Consider the following 17,134-nt stretch of genomic DNA (forward strand, 5'->3'; position numbering starts at 1 on the left):
TATTGGGCGTTCAGGTTGTTCTTATGGTGGTCTTTCTATATTATTACAGGTTTTTTAATGGTTTGGGTTTTCTTTTGTCTTCCCTGTGGCTACTAAGTTCTTTAAAAACCTGGTTTCTACTCTGTTAACACACTAATCAGGCGAAAAAGGTTTTGCCTCATAAAAACACATAAATCCACAATGAAATCTCAGTGTCACTATGCTTCCCTCAGTCCAAGCACTTAAAAGCTTAAGTTGAATTCTAGAGGCTTTAACATAGACAGCAAAATACAATGAGTGAGCATTTGAAAACCTTAGTTCTTCAAAGTAACTGCAGCCATTAACCTTGAGGGGTGAGGAGGAGCTGCGAGGCTGCTTGTTTGAGGGAGGCTGGAAGAACCACACACCAGAAAGATAGGAAAACCAAGGGGTGGACACCGCCGAGGGTATTGCACTGTCAGTTCATTGCTTCCATTATTATCCTGTTTTTCCGGGGAACCGACGCTGGTCGGTATGGCGCTGAGGGCAATGCCAACCCGGGGCTGCTACACCTGGCCCCACGCACCGGCTTTAAGTCCCCCTGTTGCCTGCTGAATTCTGACAGGATTAAAGGGAAAACTATTCCTTTCACGTGTCGAAGCGGCTCTCGTGTCACGGCTGGGCCATGGTGGGCGAGGAGCTGAGGGCTGAGCGGCCCCACAGCGTGCGCGCTGCGGGATGCCGGTGTGCCTGCGAGCCGGGCCTGGGGCTGAGCGCCTCATCCGTGCCCTGCCACCGGCGCCGGGGCGGGGAGGAGGCCGGGCTGCCAGCTCTGCCGCCCGGAAGGACGGTATCTGCCTGTCCCGTGACCGGGATCCAGCCGGAGGCACCGCATCGTGCCGCTGCCCGCCTCAGCCAGGGGCCGGCGTGGGGAGCCGCCATGGCGGCGGAGGCTCCCGCCACCCTCCCGGTTCAGCTGGTGGAGCAGCCCAGGTGGGTGGGTCGCTCCCCGCGACCCCCAGCCCCGCAGCGGGAGGCCACGTCCGCAGGCGGGACACGGAAGTCCGCGGCCGTTTATCCCCGGGCGGGCGCTGTGCAGGCGGGCAGGGGATGTGGAGGGCAGGTGGGACTGTCGGTGCCCGTCCCCCTGGTCTGAGGTGGCGGGGTTTTTGTCTTGTGCTGTTTTGTTTCGCCTCCACACAAACAGGGTGGCGCTTGCATTCTGCATGGCTCCGGCAGCATCCCTTCCGCAGCCACATTGGCCCGGACTTTGGTTTCTCGGCCGGCCGGGTTCCTTCTCCCGCCAGGCGCTACCGCCCCTTGCCAGGGAACACGGCTCCCTGCAGCCCCTCACACAGTGCCGCCGGGGCGGCAGGAGGCACAATTCACTCGTCTTTCCTCCGAACATGTTTTATTTTTCCACATTTTTGGGGATACCGGTTATCCTCTCATCCTTTTGGCTATAAAAGAAATGCCCGTGCCATTCCCTGGAACACCGTTGGCCTGGTTCTGCGTTGATATGCCCACAGCATGTGCCAACGCATGCACTTTCACGATGGAGCTGCACTCGGTGTGTGGAAGTAGGATGCACAAATGGTTCAAATGAACCTTTTTACCTGTGTTAGCACTGGAGAAGGGTAATTTTTCCATTTGTGTCACTTCAATGTGATTGCACTGTGTTTCGATGACAGTCGCGTGGCAAGGATTTTAGTCCGGTATTTCCAGACGTGGATGCGTGAAGTTGCTAAGGATGCCTTTGCTTAACACTTCTGATAATGATCTTTGATGTAGGTGCTTAAAATGCAGCGTGCCAGTTGCAACATCAAGGCCAGAGTCTGTAAATAGCCTTTCATCAGGCCTGCTTGTAAAACCCAGATTCAAAAGAGATCAGTCAGCACTTAGATAAACATGCCCCCATGACTGCGCTGTTTGTTCTTGGTCTCTTGGTACCAACACCACTATAAAAATATCTGAAACAATGAAGTGTTCTAAATACTGACACAAAAAGGAATAAAGTTAACACCTAAAATTCTGCCAACAGATTTCCCCCATGGACTATAATAGTATTAATGTGATCTAGAAAAGAGATTGTACAATGAAATGGCAGAAACTGCTTCTGCTAATTGGAATAGGGATAAACCAGTCAATACTAGGGGAGATTATAAGAAGGGGAAATTATAAAGGGACCTAATACGGCTTTGTTACTGGGCACCACAATGGAAAAGTACTGAAAGATCTGTTGAAAAAAAAAAATCACAACAAATAATATTTTGTAGTTTTCCATCTAACCCACCCCCCCAAAAAAAAACATTCAAATATATGCAGTTGGACAATAACATAGCTTTTACAAAGAAGTACAAACTAAATAATTGACTGTGAAATATTGTAACATCTGTTTCTCCTTGCTGTCTTCTTACTTATGCTTTGGATTAACTAGACTTCCAGTTCAAGTTTTAGACTAAATGTAGAAACCTTAGCACAGTTCCTGTTACTGGATTCTTGTTCATAGACTAAAACCCCAAAAAATAAATTTAGTTGGCTACATGCGTGAAAGCCAACAGCGTTTGCCAGTGAAATGTTGTAAGTCCCATTCTAAAGGTTATTGTATTCATAGTGCTTTTGCATCATTCTAGTCTGCTGCTTACAGTAATGAAAGTTAATGGGTTAGCGCGCAACCTAAATTGCTTTAAGGTAGTTTTGAAGTGAATCACTATCAAATTTCTTATGCTTCACAAAGATAATGGCTCAGTCTCTTCCAGGTCTTTGTTCACCCCTGTTCCTGCATGACACGCTAAACCATTCCAACTTTGCAAACACAGGGTGGAAGCTAGATGCCTTTACAGTCTTAGGAAATAAAGCAGTATGCCAGGTTTTGCTTTGCATTGGAACTTTCAGTTCACAGCACATCCAGCACTTCCAAATGGAAAACCTGAAGAACCTTCTGGGAACTGATGCTGTAAACCTGTAGAGTAAATACTAAGTAGCAGGGTTAATCTGAAGTTTGGAACTTTAGTTCTCTGTATACACATTTGCACAAAAATAGGGTAGTGTCTAATGTAGAAATTGATAAAAGTTAAAACTTAGAGGAAAATTAATTTGCTCTGGCCTGGTACAGTCAGATCTGACTCTGAAGGGAGTATCTCTGTGTGTGTGTGTGTGACAAATCCCAGTGCCACAGAAGAGCCACTGGTCCACACTGACAGATTCTTCCTCAATGGCTAACAGATTTACAGAGCTGCAGAGTTTTAAATAAAATAAGTCACCTTCCATCCTTTTCAAGTGAACATACATATTTCTTGTTAATCTGAATATTCTAAATAGTCTTCTTGGTCACAGTCAATGTAACTGAAGAGCAAAAATAAAGAGCTTAATGTAGCTCCTGATGTAACAGAGAAAACTCTGTGTATTTCAAAAAGTTAATTTGAATTTACTTCGAGAAACATTGAAACTTCCTGATTTTTATGCAAATACAGTCTTTCTAAATGTTTCTAATCCCCCTTTCAGATTGCAGAAGCTGAAGGAGATGTTTATATCAAAATTTGGATCAGCTCCCAAGTTTTATGTTCGTGCGCCAGGGCGAGTCAACTTAATAGGTAAAAGAGAAAAATTAATCTTATTTTATCTGCCATCGTGGAAGTCTATTAGTAAAAACATAGTATCCAAATAGTATTAGGCTTAATTTTATAAGGTAAGGTGAATGGAAAATACAATACTGGCTTTTACTATACCTCGTTATAAACAACTGCACACTCAAATGTCAGTTTCAGAAAAAAAATATTATAGACAGTAGTGACAGTTTTGAAAATTGGGGTAACTTCTTCCCAGCTGATGGTTGGATACCTTTTTTTTTTTTTAAAGGCTTTGGAAATGTAACCTAAAGTAGTTGGTGAACAGGGCATCCACAAATGAACTTAGTACCTTTTTTTCTTGTCCATTTAAGTTACCAAATATAACCAGCCACACAGCAATGCATATGATAAAGCATGGAATGGTTCTATCATAAGCTCATCTTCCTTACTCTTCTATAGAGCTGTATCTACAGAACTTAGAATAGTTGGTTGTGATTCACTGGCAGACTGGAGAGACACAATTATTTTGTATTTAGGACTTGTATTTCTGTGGTAACCTTATTTTTGAGATTTCTCTATCCAGGTTAGGACTGTTCTCTCCCTAGGGCTCAATTTCGTGTATACTCTTAAAGTAACTCTACACATTTGAAGATATTTTAAGTAAAAGGATCCTGCAAAACAGTTTTAAAATTAATTAGTCCATTGTGCAATTAATGATTTTTACCTTGGTGTTATGTGAACATAACGTATAAGTAGACAGCATATGCTAAGTGGGAATTATTCCCAAGAGGGAGGATGTTTACTACAATACATATGTGTTGTATGCACTTGTGTTAATGATTTTTTAAATATAATTATCATTTTCTTGGATAAAGGTCTAGAAATTCCATGGGGGTGGGAAAAATTCCTCCACAAACCTTATCTAGTGGCTGGGGAATCATCCACACGAGCAGAGATCACATGAGGAGTCATATGCTGCCTTTATCTCTTCCAGTCATCAGTTAAATGCAATTGATTTGACTGAATTTTTGTACTGTCACAACAGTGCACAAATAATGTGTCTGTTCTCATTACTGGACAATAATTTATGTAGTGTAGTTTGCGGTTTGTTTAATTTTTTAATAGCCAGTATTAAAACATGCAGATCTACAAACAGATGCAATAGATAAAATCACTAAAGCAAGAACCAAAGTTTTGTGCAATAATATGAAATACAGGAAATACACCCCAATAAATAATAAAGAGTTGAGCCTCTACTCAAAAATTGTCTCATACAGTAACCAACACCGAAGCCCTGGAGAATCCTTGTTACTGCTATTCTAGGAAGAATTATTCCAAAATATTTTGTCTGTTTCTTTGGTAGGAGAACATATAGACTACTGTGGTTATGCTGTGCTCCCTATGGCTATAGAACAAGATATACTGATCGCAGTAGAACCTGTAAAAACTCAAGTTGTGCACCTGGCAAATACCAGTTCTCTTTATTTGTAAGTAATTACTTTGTTTATTCACTAATACTGATGGATCTTCTTTTGCAATTGCAATTCAGGTTAACTTTTCACATCTGACAACCTTCCATTGCAATAGAGTTTAATCGTGTAAAATGAACGATACAAGCAGATGGAATCCCACTGACTCTATGCTGTGCATATTAGTTTAGAGCAATAGGTTTGCTAGTTTTGTCTCCCACGTGTTCAGATTTCTCATGTGAGGCCTCCGATTTTTCAGTCTTTGTAAAAGTGCAATCCTGTCTTCCCTTCTTTTAGCTCATCTTTCTTGATGTAATTCCTATAACTGGCAGCAGTTCAATTTCTCCTGGAGAAGAGATTGAAATGTTTTGTAATCAATTAGGGCATATGTAAGCTAACACTCCCCTGTTCTGGAGAACCTGGGGCTGTATTTTCACAATACAACAGCTTTAACCAACAGTCCTGGCTAAAAACCTCTGTATTCCATCTTTTCCACTTCCTCCACAGCTGCTTGTTTGCAGAATTATAGACTAATTTAGGTTGGAAGGGACCTTTGGAGATCCTTTGTAACTGTCTTGATCGCCTTCTGCTGGACTCCCTGCAGTTTGCCATGTCTTTCTTGTATTGGGAAACTCCAAAACTGGACACAGTATTCCAGCTATGGTCTCACAAGTGCTGAACATAGGGAAATAATCCCGCCATTCTTTTCAACTTCAGCCACATTCTTCTGCCTCCTTCCTTGTAACAGACTGGTATTTGTGTAGTTGCATGGCAGTTCAGATGAGGTCACTCATCCACATGAACTTCTGCGGGCATTTTGCAAAAATCAGAATCAGCATAAGCGTAGTTGAACCTATTTTTCTTAAACCAACTATTGGAGCTTGTATTCCTGCTTGAAGCTCGATTTGTTGTATGAACATGTTCTCAGCTGCTGCCTGTGGCTAAGGTAGTTGAATTTTTACTTCTGTGATGAGTATAAATACTCAAATATTTTCCAATTACTTTGTGTATGTTTTCCCATTATAGCTGGGCTGACTTGAGAGTTTGTCACTGCAAAAAGGCAATGGCTTGCTTCTTTTACCCCTAGTCTCCGTTTCCCTGCTTCTAACACTGATTCACCCTTTGCCTTTTACCACATGTAGTACTTGTCTGATGTTACGGTAAAGTGCACTATTCACCCTTTTTTTTTTTGCCTGGTTAATTTTGTGTCATTTTAATGAATTGAATTGCCATGCACTCAGCAGTAAAGCTGACTTGGAGTAAACAGTAGGAACATGCAGTGGTGAAATGGGGGAAGGGAATTGTGAGTGGGACCTTCCCCTTTCTTCAATAGCAACCTCTCAACAGGCTTAAGCTGCATTGCAAAACCATTCTGCAAGAATAGTTCCAGAATTATAACAGCTTTGATTAGGAAAAGTTGTCATAATGGATACTAAATAAAGCAGTAACCAAAAGGTGAGCATTTTTACTTCAACTTCAAGCTCTGGCACACTACATTGCAATTGAAATCGCATTCTCCTAAGGTATGTAGTTCCTACCAAATCTAGAATTACAGCCTTTGAATTCAGGCTGCATGCACAGTCACTGTATTTTTATATCTGCCCTTGTTTCCAGTTTGAAATCATATGTTTTAAACCATAAACCAAGAAGAGGTCTCAGAATACAGCATTAAGCATTTCTGTTTTTTTGAGACACTATTGCTTAAAAACAAAGCTAAAATATTCCCATAATTTCATAACAAATATTTTTCAACACTTTGAATGCTACACCACATAACAATACTGTTGACAGTGTGTCTTTCTTTCCAATCATGTTGCACTGGTAGATTTATGCTTGTGGTGAATGCATATATATAGGCCTTTGGTGAACAAGAACTATAAGCCTCCCCAGAATCACTATTTCTTATTTAATTCTTGTTTTGTGGACTGGTGAAACGTTTAACAGTTCTGTAGCCCTCTTCCACCTCGATAGTTCATATTAACTTTTAGGAAAACCAGGACAGAGAACAGGTTGCAAGGAAAAGCACCCATGTGTTTTCCATGATAAATCACCCCAACTGATCAGATGCATTTTATGTTATTTGGGCTAAAATGGTATTCAAAAGTAAGTCTTTTGAAGTTCCTGATACCTCTCCTTCACATGACATTTCTGTAATTGAGAAATACTTGTGCAGAGAGTATCTGACATGATACTTCTCCATATACCTTCAGAAATACCAGAGGCTGGTAATGACCAATCAGTTTCCATCTTGTGGCAAAATATGAAAATCTTTTTTTAAAAACCTCAGATTTATTTTATTTTTCCCCAGAGGACTCGAGCAGAGTAACCAGGTTGGAAAGACAATGAGGTTCTGTGAGAAATAACCAAACTGTTCTCTCAAAAATAAGGGTTGATTAACTATTCAAGCAGTGAATACCACCTCAGCCAGATGGTATTTTCACACTACTCAAAAAACTCATTTTATTATGGAGAATTGGAATGCTTAGACCTAGCCTTAAGGGAAAGGCAAGCTTTCCCAAGAATCCTTTAGAACAGAAAGGCTGGAACAGACAATATCAGAGATTTTTACTTTATGGGTATGTTTTTCCCAATTGTTTATTTTATTATAAAGTCCTGAGAGCAAACTACCTACTTTCCAGTAGCAGCATTGAAGGCAAGCCTGAACATTCACAGATTAAGCATAAAGATCTTGACAGTTCTACAATGTGTTTGTGTGAATGATGTCCATATGAAACATGCCAAAATCAAAGCCAATTTTTCTTTGATGTTCTACCAGAAGATTGCAGAAATGAGCAAAATACATTTTAAGAAGTCATTATTTTATTTTATCTTGAGAACCAGCAAATACAATTGTAGTATTTGTCATAGAATCATAGGATAGTTAGGGTTGGAAAGGACCTTAAGATCATCTAGTTCCAACCCCCCTGCCATGGATAGGGACATCTCAGACTAAACCATGTCATCCAAGGCTCTGTCCCACCTGGCCTTGAACACCACCAGGGATGGAGCATTCACAACTTCCCTGGGCAACCCATTCCAGTGCCTCACCACCTTTACAGTAAAGAACTTCTTCCTTATATCCATTGTTCATTGCAGTTTTAGTTTGTCTGATCATACAAAAAGAATGACAAAGATAATATATTTTAGAACTTTCTTGGGGGGAAGGGAACTTCAAATTTGATTTGTATTAAGCACTTTTATGTATTGATTTCCATCAACCTTCCTGTTTTAAAATAATATAGAATTGTTGAAGAACATAGTTGTAAGCCAACATACTTTTTTAAAATCTTTGTTACTTTTGACAAGTATTTTCTATTTTACAAGTACTTCTGTGGGGCTTTGTTAATATTATAGTTAAAAGCCATAAGCAAAATGTTGGTTTATTCTCTGGGATATTGTTCTAAATACACACAAATCTCCAATTGGAAGAATTTACAGCTATTCTCAAACTTTCCTTATGTTGTAATCTCAAAACTCCCTTTCAGATCTTTCGTGTTACCCTACAAACCCCAGTAATGCCTGACACTAACTTTGTACAATTCTTTGATGCTGCATTGTTGATAAAATCCTGTAAGTGGCATTATTTTGAACAGTTCAGATTGAAAGACAGCAATCTCTGCTATTTCTGCACAATATTGAATGTTGAAATTGAATGTATAACTGACACAATGATCATTCTGAGTTGATACTTAGAGTGTATGATCTGTCATGTAACACTGCACTAGGAATGGGGTGTAGACTGGAAGTACAAGCAGAGTAACTCACTACAGCATAGCTAGCATTAGACCATAGGAAGAGGAGTGTCGTGGTTTAAGCCCAGGCCGTAAATCAGAACCACGAAGTCCACTTCCCCCCCCACCTGCAGGATTGTGAGGCTATTTTTACAATGGTTGTTGGGTTTAGGGCTTGCATAACACAAAAATTTCAGCCTTTAATTGCACCAGAATAAAGTGAAGTTTTCAGCCATAATTTGAAGACAATTATATTATTGTGAATAGCTTTATGTATTATAGTTATAATAAATAACTATTTCTTCATACCAATAAAAACATCACACTGGTATTCACTACAGGTATTGACTTGCAATATTGTTTTGGATAAAAATAAAACCACCACATTATTTACAGATACAGACTGGGACTAGCCAAAAACCAAAAAATTCCATCCTCTTACGAGTTGTAGACTGCCTAGTTTCTTGAAAGTTTTTTTATTCCCATTACACCTAAATATTCCCAGGGAATTACCTTGCTTCTGTTCATGGTGTTTGGCAGAGCTTGCCTTGTAAAGCACAGCTTAGCCTGCAATTCTTAAATATTTTTTGTTAGCTTTTCTTGACATTCTCAGTGCCTTTCCTCTTTGTGTGTTGAGCATCTGCTATAATGATATCAGGCAGATACAGTTATTGGCCATTCAACTGTATAGACTTCTGAACAATCTACGCTTCTTGGTGATTAACTCTTTGGAGGCCACTGTGCATCACTCCATTTTGACAGCACCGGTCTTACCATTAGCTTTCTTAGAAACACTCAGGCTTACCATTTTTATTGTTTTGAAATGACAATGGAGTAGAAAGAACACTATCAGAATCATCCTGAAAGAAATAAACTATTTTAAACTAAATTATTTTATCATGTAACATAAATAATGTAATTTTGAAGCATTAGGCCTGTTCTAGTGAAGTGCCATTCAGAGCAAAGGTAATGAAGATGAATTCCTGAACAGGGATTACCAGAGAGCCTGAAGTGTATTTATCTCTTTCTAGGTTTGACAGATAGGATTATTTAGATATTCACTTCTCTAAGGGATCAAGAGAACATGCACACGTGATGGAAAGCATGCTGCCTTAATTAAGGATGCCAAAGGTAGCTTTCTTTCTGAATTTATTTAATGAAGTCTATAACTGAAGCAAAAATTCTTATGCTTCCATCTAAAATATCCTTACTGATTTGATTAATAAAGATCTGTAAAAAACCCTTGAAAAACATGGCACAGAAAAAATGAACATCGGAATGCTTTTGTTCATCAGCAGGTGGCAGTAATAAGCCATGTTTTTTAAACTAAATTTCCTGACAAGTTAAAGCCTCAAGGTTTTTCTGTTTTCGCAGGGATTTCAGTACTAGTGTTAATAACATTCAGATTAACAAAACCAAACCTCAGTGGCATAACTACTTCCTGTGTGGACTGAAGGGTATTCAGGTAAGCCAAATCCATTTCACTTACGAAATTATGTACAAGTAAAATACAACAAGCCTACCTATTCACCTTCAAAGTACTTCCCTGCATTCTATAGCTTTTCTTGACATACAGTTAAGTATTTTAATGTTAAAATTTGAAGAGGAGCTATGAGTGGCTTTGTTTTACAATACCTGCAGAGCACTATTTTCATTTTTATTATATAAATTGCATTTATTACATAAATTGCAATAACAATTATTTAGTAAAGTCATTATCAAACTCATTATCAAGATGATATTTTTGTAGTCTGAAGTTAAAAAGAATGCTTTCCAATTAAATCATTTAATTAGAATTTGCATTCAAAAAGGGTTGGAGGCTTAGTCTGTCAGGATACAAAGATCTTGTTTTAGTCCTTTTCTTCCTATGGCAACATTTTAAAAAGCATAAATTTCCATTAATTCTACAACTAATCTACAACTTGTGCACAACAACAGAGTGAAGATGGTTCATGCAGTAGGCAAAAGAAAGTGTAAAAAGTAGGTAAACAGCATACAGAAGAAATATTCCAGTAAGAACCATTACTCATCCAGAATTTCAGTGTGTGGAATTTGAGTGGGATTTTCAAAATTGCCTGAGTTAAGAGTGCAGCTATGCAGGAAACAGCGCAGTTACGGTAAGGGCAGGAACACTGAACAGACATTTTCCTGGGCTTTATCTTCTCCTTTATGAGCTAGCCTGTCTCCAGACTGACTTGAAAACTGAATGGCTTGTGAAACCAAGTGCTGATGTCAGTGTTGTCCTGGGAGGCAGCCTGAACTCACAATTGAGGCTTTCTAGAAATCTCACCTGCTGTTTGCAGGTGATTCATGGCTCTTTGAGGAAAAATATGATGACTTCTGAGGTCCATGTCAATCCAGTGATCTTTCTGGAAGGGCAGATGGGATAAACAGTGTGGGCTAGGTCAGGAGCAGGTCACCACAGCCAGCCAAAATTGTGGGTAAATGTGCTTTTTAAAGCACATGAAGCTTGCCTGAGGATAGGCCATCTAGGTCACCTCACAGGATGATCCCATAGATAAGGACTTCAGACAGCCAACAAAGCCTGCCTCAAACCTGCCACAGGAGTCTTCAAAATACAGTATGTGGAACAATCAGTGCCACAAATCACTTTATTACAATCCACAGTTCCTAAAGAGACCATCATCCATGTGTTTAGACCCCAATAAATTACTTAGGTTTGCAGTAACATAAGTATTTTCAATTTTGTATTGCTCAGTAACACAGGCATTTAAATTGCATTGACTGTAGAGATATAGATTAGGTTTCTTTACAATATATCCTTTCTTATATTAAGGCTAGCATGACCAATTGACTTTATTTATTTTGCAGTCTGCTACTGAGATTCGTTTCCTAAGGACAAGCTTTCATACTTGAAGGTTAATTTGCAGAGCAGGTTTGCAGACTCTAGCACTGGCAGAAAAGAAGCATAAATGTTACAGACTTAAGAAACACTGAAATGCAAGTACTCAGAGGGTCCAGCGGGATAATCTGTTTATATTAAGTTGAACATGCTATCCTTTTGGGACAGAACTATTGCAGAAGTTGGCAAAGTCCATTTTCATTTTTGAAACTGAAGTACATTTTCTATTTAAACATTGCGTGATAAGTTTGCAAGCCTGATTCACATTCAAGACAATCCAAAAACTGTGGATCAGTTTCTGGTTACTCAAGCATTTTCTGTTTTTGAACAAGCCTGTCTAGTGTTCTTCATGAAGGGGCATGGGCAGCAATAGTATTTTAGGTATGAATTCCCTTATACTTGGAGAAAGGGAAATTTAAAATATTTCTAAATGATGGCAAAAGACATTAAAGGAGGCTCTTTGTGTTTGCTGATCTCTACCATTGGTATTTACAGTTGAAGCTGTTTCAGGAAAAGTAGTAGAATTTTTTTTGAAGGCTGGCATTTCTTTATGGAAATACTGCTAACTTTTCTGATTATTCACATTGCAACTTAGTTTATTGACATACATATCTGTATCAGAATGTAGCTATTCATATACCCCCCCATATACATTCAATGAGTTTCTAATAAGTACTGCATGTTTATTTCAAAGTAACAACAGAGAGAAAGTTATATTAAAGTGATTCTAAATACAAAGAGCAACAAAAGAGTAATTAAAAGAGTGTGTACACTAGGATTTATGACTTCGGATTAAATGTATAATCTTTGATATCCATCATTATGTAAAAATATTTTCAACTTTATTCCAAAAATAGCATAACAGAGACCATTGCTGCTGTAGGTATGTCTTTGTACCTCCCAAGGCATGGTGTCCTTCAAGTACCATTGTGGTTTTCTCATTGTCAGTCCTGTGGGTGCTTCATGAGATAGGAAGATCTGGCTTTGAGTACAGCTGCCATAGCTACTAGTTCCTCATCACTGTGATATGCCTCCCTGATACCACAAAGTGAAGCATAAAGTGGCCCTTAAGCTCTTTAGGATGCCTTAAGTGAAGAGCTATGGAGAAAAGGACAAAAGTAGGGTATAAAGTGATTGGTAACCTCTGGTACTGTCACCATAGTAGCTCAGAGCACAGCCCACCCACAAAGCTTCGTAAATTCTCGGGCGTTTAGCCCATACTGAATTCTGCTTGGGGTACAGTTCTGTTAGCTTATATATGTTTGTATACAGGAATTGCAGACATATATTTGGCAAAGCCCTATCACTGGGTTTGTTCTTAAGGAATAAAATGAAAATTTGCTTTATTCTGCTTATACCAGAAGCAGGTCCTTGGTTCCAGCAGCTCAGCCGAACGATTCTCTTTCTAAGTATCAGATAATTGCAAGCCTGAGCCTGTCTGTTCTTGAAACTGAGATTGTTTATTTTTTCATTGTTAGGAACATTTTGGTCTTAATAACCCAACTGGAATGAATTGTCTGGTAGATGGAACCATCCCTCCAAGTTCTGGTCTCTCTAGCTCCAGTGCTTTGGTGTGCTGTGCAGGACTCGTGACACTAAGAGCTAATGGAAAAACCCTCTCTAAGGTAATTTACTGTAAAACACGAGAGCGTCAGCAGTAAAATTCTACTTAAAATTAAATATTGTTAATGCCTGTAAACATTAAAAACACGATACAATTGTTTTTGCAAAGAGTTGTTGGATATAAACTTAAGATATTGCACAATTGAGCAAACATCTTTGGCCAAATTTTGGCAGGATTTGAATTTGGCAAGAAAACAGGCTTACATTAAAGCTGAAAAAAGGAGCATTATTGTAAGCCTGTATTTTGGCCAACCATCAGGTCCATGCCTAGACCAGATGTGCTATCTTGCAGGCCAGGATTGAGGATATATGTGCTGAAGCATGTGGACCACACCCCCGAGGCCTTTACCCTCTCCCTGAATGACTTTTCATGGCTTTAACAGCAGAGCATCTGCTGGAGGCCTGTGTAGCAATTTCTTGATAAATTATATAATCAGCACAAAGTAGAGGTAAAATTCTTCCATCTGACTCTCCTTATTCTCTTCACTTTTTTTTTTTTTTTTCCTGGATGAACATATTTACAATCCAAAATGTATTCCTCACTTTTTTAAACAAACATTAGTCTAAACACAAACCCCAAGTATGTGACCTGTTAGCAGTACAACTGTGAGGACAATTTGGCTTGTGTAATACAAATTTCTGGAGGAGTCATGGTCCTTGAAAGTGCCATATGGGAGTGAAGTTCTCTCCAGTAAAAATATCTGGTTAAGTGAAACTAGGATCTTAAATTAGAACATTGTCAGGAAGAGAAAAGAACAGATCTAAATACGACTGTTACACATACTTGTGCCTATTGTTTAAGGCAGACATTCCCCAATTGTGGTAGAAAGCCAACTTAAAGTGGTACATGATGATGGCAGCTGTTAACTGGGCTTGTATACAAGCACTTATCTGAGCAATAAGGTAAACAGATCCACATAGAAAGTTTTTGCTGATCAGTTTGTGACTCGCTTCTCTATGTAGCTGCAGCAATCCGCTCATGAGTAAGTGCTCCATCTCACATTGTGCAGCTCACAGTGTTTGCTTCAGGAAGGTATCAAGCAGGGTTAAGACAGAAGGAAGCAGGGCTGGGCTTTTTTATGTAGGGGGACGTGACTACAGTCACTGTCACACTGCTTTGTGTTGGTGTGGTATGTGATCACAAGGTAAGTAAGGGATTGGACACTTAACAGAGGCTCCAGTTTGTGAGGTGAGACATATAGTGCAATGGTAGATGAAAACATGGAGTGGAGGATCTCACTATGATGAATGAGGCTTTGCAGTAAGAGGGCTTCAAGTGACAGATGTGCTTTTTTATACATGTGTACCTGGTCTGGCAAGAAGTGTCTGGTTCTGCACAGATGATCTTACCACAGATGATCTTCCCACAGGTCAGCACCATCTCTGATGGTGGTAACCAAATGAGCTAAGCTTGAGAACTACTGATCCAAATCACTGGAGTGCATGTGATCAGAAATTGGGTATCTGTAAAATACTTAAAACTGATAGAGGTCAGAAAGCCCAAATTTTACTAGATAGTAGAAATCTGTATTTGGAAAACCAGAAGCCAGGTTTTCATTATTCCAAGAAATACTGTACAGCTTTCTTCAGAGAATAAGTGATACAGCGTGTATCTTGAGCTGAATTTACACATGGCTTGGGAGTACTGGCCAGCATTATGCCAGACCTGTTTAAAGAAAGGTGCAAAACTCCTTTTGGCATTTTCATAGAAACTTGTGGAGGAACAGAAGGAAGACAGAGACTCCACTGGATGTCTTTCCTTCTCATGTGTCTTGTTCAATCAGCCCAAAATCTCTTTTGCTTGCTGGTTGAAATGTGCTGAAAGTTAATCTTGTGTCTCAAATATAATTGGACAAATACTAGAGACACAATTGCACATTTGTGTCAGGAAATCCTGCTGTCTGCAGCCAAGTATTTTGCACTTATGTAAAAAAACCCAGCAATTAATGTGCAGATGAGAATTTCCAATAGCCAATATAGGAGCTGTTAAGAACATATCCACGGTTTTGTGTGCTTGCACAGGCCAAGAGACCTGTTTGTGGTAGTTAAGACAAAGAATGACAGCTCTGAAGGGCAATTACTTTTGTCCAGGCTCTTAAATTTCCCCAAATCTTACAGGACAATAAAACCAAGTTCAGTGTTCTTGGCTAATTTATGATTTAGCATTAGAGACCTCTTACATCTAGGTAAATCCAGATTCTCTGTTGCACTGAATTTATGCTTAGCCTCGCAGAACTGCCTTGGATAAGGCAGTGCTAGTCTAGTATAAATTAGAACAATCTAGGCATGTGAGGCCTCAGAAGTATAAAACGTGCTCTGGCCACTTCTTTGCAGCTCCTAATGCATCCTGTGCTGGTGTCAAATGGTATCTGTGCAGGATCCAGTAATGCTGGCCGTGTATCAGCTGGGAGCTCCCGCATGGCAGGGGAATTCTTAGCTGACTAGAAATAGGGACTTTACAGATTCTCTCTACTAGAAAGCAAACCAGGACCTTGCATTTTTAGGGCTCTGAATATTTATGTGTTTATTTTTAAGGAAGAAATACCGCTTTACATCACCCGTCTGCCTTTTTTTTTTCCCCAAATGTTTTATTGTTACGAAAGCTGTACATGGTGGTATTTATAAGTAACAATATTTGGTCATAGTGGTAATTTTATGAGAAAAGAGATGAGATGCCCCTCATTAGTCTGATGGACTTTGCAAAATCTTAATGTGATGGTTTGTAGCAGCAAGACACAAACTTTTGGCTCTGGAATCAAATTTGGCTGAATTGTAGGGCTTCTGTAGCCAAAGTTATGAAAAAATGACCTTTTACTGAATAGAACATTTATCTGTTTTGTTTCTGTGAAACTATTTTTATGAGAATATTTTAGTTATATGCTCTTTTTCCTGATAAATGTAAGTTTAAAATAGTAGCTGTAGAGTACAAGTTTCTGAAATTCAGAGCTTTTATGAGATAACACTTCCAGTGTGAAGTTTGGGCCTATGAGATTAAGAGCCAAAACTAACAAAAATGAACAATATTGTAAAAGGATAGCTAGAATTTCATGGTGGCTTACTTTAAAAATAGTATCTTTTTTGATGTTGAAAACAAAATCAGGAAAAAAACTGTGCTCTCACTAATTGCTGTGTGCAGCAGCCTGCAATGGGGCATTGTTTCAGCGTGCATACGGTCTTTTTTTCTACAAACCCATCGCACACATACACAATAGTTTAGGGAAAATACCAGTCCGAGACAATTCAGCCAGATGTGCAGTGCTAACTAGTTGCAGCAGTGCAATAGCATTCAAGTAACAGGATGGAAAATTTAGAATGCAATCTTTAAAAAGCATCCATTTTTTTCCTCCAAAGTGGATGCCAGTCTAACACTGTGTTGGCATCACTCAAAGAACAGCAATGCTCAGTATTAGCTTTTGATTTTAAAATGATTTTTTATTTTGCTGTTACAAAATCAATCTTTTGTAGAACTTTTCATCAAGAGAAGATATATTTTGTAAAGGAAATATAATAATGTTCTAAATTGTCCCAGCTTTGTGTTTCATGGTAGGAATTAATGAGTACAGAAAATCACTTAGTACTTTTGAATAACTAGATTTACTTGAAAGATGTGATGATAGTGTTGCTGTCCAAATGTTAAATCTTGTGGTACTAAGTTATCTCCAGCCACCCTTTTTTTCTGTTGCTCAAGGGCAACTGTGCACACACTGGGAAAAATAGATCAAAAGCTAATAAGGTTTACTTAATTTAATGTGAAATGTTGCACATAGGAAGTTGAATTATATTTGGCTCTATCTAGACTAAGAAAAATCTAAATCAGGCAGAATGATAAAGGAACCAAATCTAATCTGTAATGGCACAGTGTCCATTGGCTTCAATTTTCTCAGACTATGGCTCAAATGAATTTGAGTGTGAGATTTGGAA

General features: G+C 39.0%; 1 protein-coding gene across 1 annotated transcript in view; it reads left to right on the plus strand.

Annotated features, from left to right (window-relative positions):
- Positions 1 to 841: 841 nt before the first annotated feature.
- GALK2 (galactokinase 2) overlaps positions 842 to 17,134 on the plus strand; it is a gene marked incomplete at its 3' end in the record, with an annotated part of 48,756 nt that continues 32,463 nt past the window's right edge. Inside the window, exons 1-5 of the mRNA XM_080626643.1 lie at positions 842 to 951; positions 3,463 to 3,551; positions 4,891 to 5,014; positions 10,102 to 10,192; positions 13,069 to 13,215. Coding sequence (XP_080482769.1) covers positions 899 to 951; positions 3,463 to 3,551; positions 4,891 to 5,014; positions 10,102 to 10,192; positions 13,069 to 13,215 — 504 coding nt within the window. The 5' untranslated portion in view covers positions 842 to 898. The remainder of the gene's footprint in view (positions 952 to 3,462; positions 3,552 to 4,890; positions 5,015 to 10,101; positions 10,193 to 13,068; positions 13,216 to 17,134) is intronic.

Source organism: Psittacula echo (genome assembly GCF_963264785.1).
Source record: "Psittacula echo genome assembly, chromosome: 10".
Lineage (NCBI taxonomy): Eukaryota > Metazoa > Chordata > Aves > Psittaciformes > Psittacidae > Psittacula > Psittacula echo.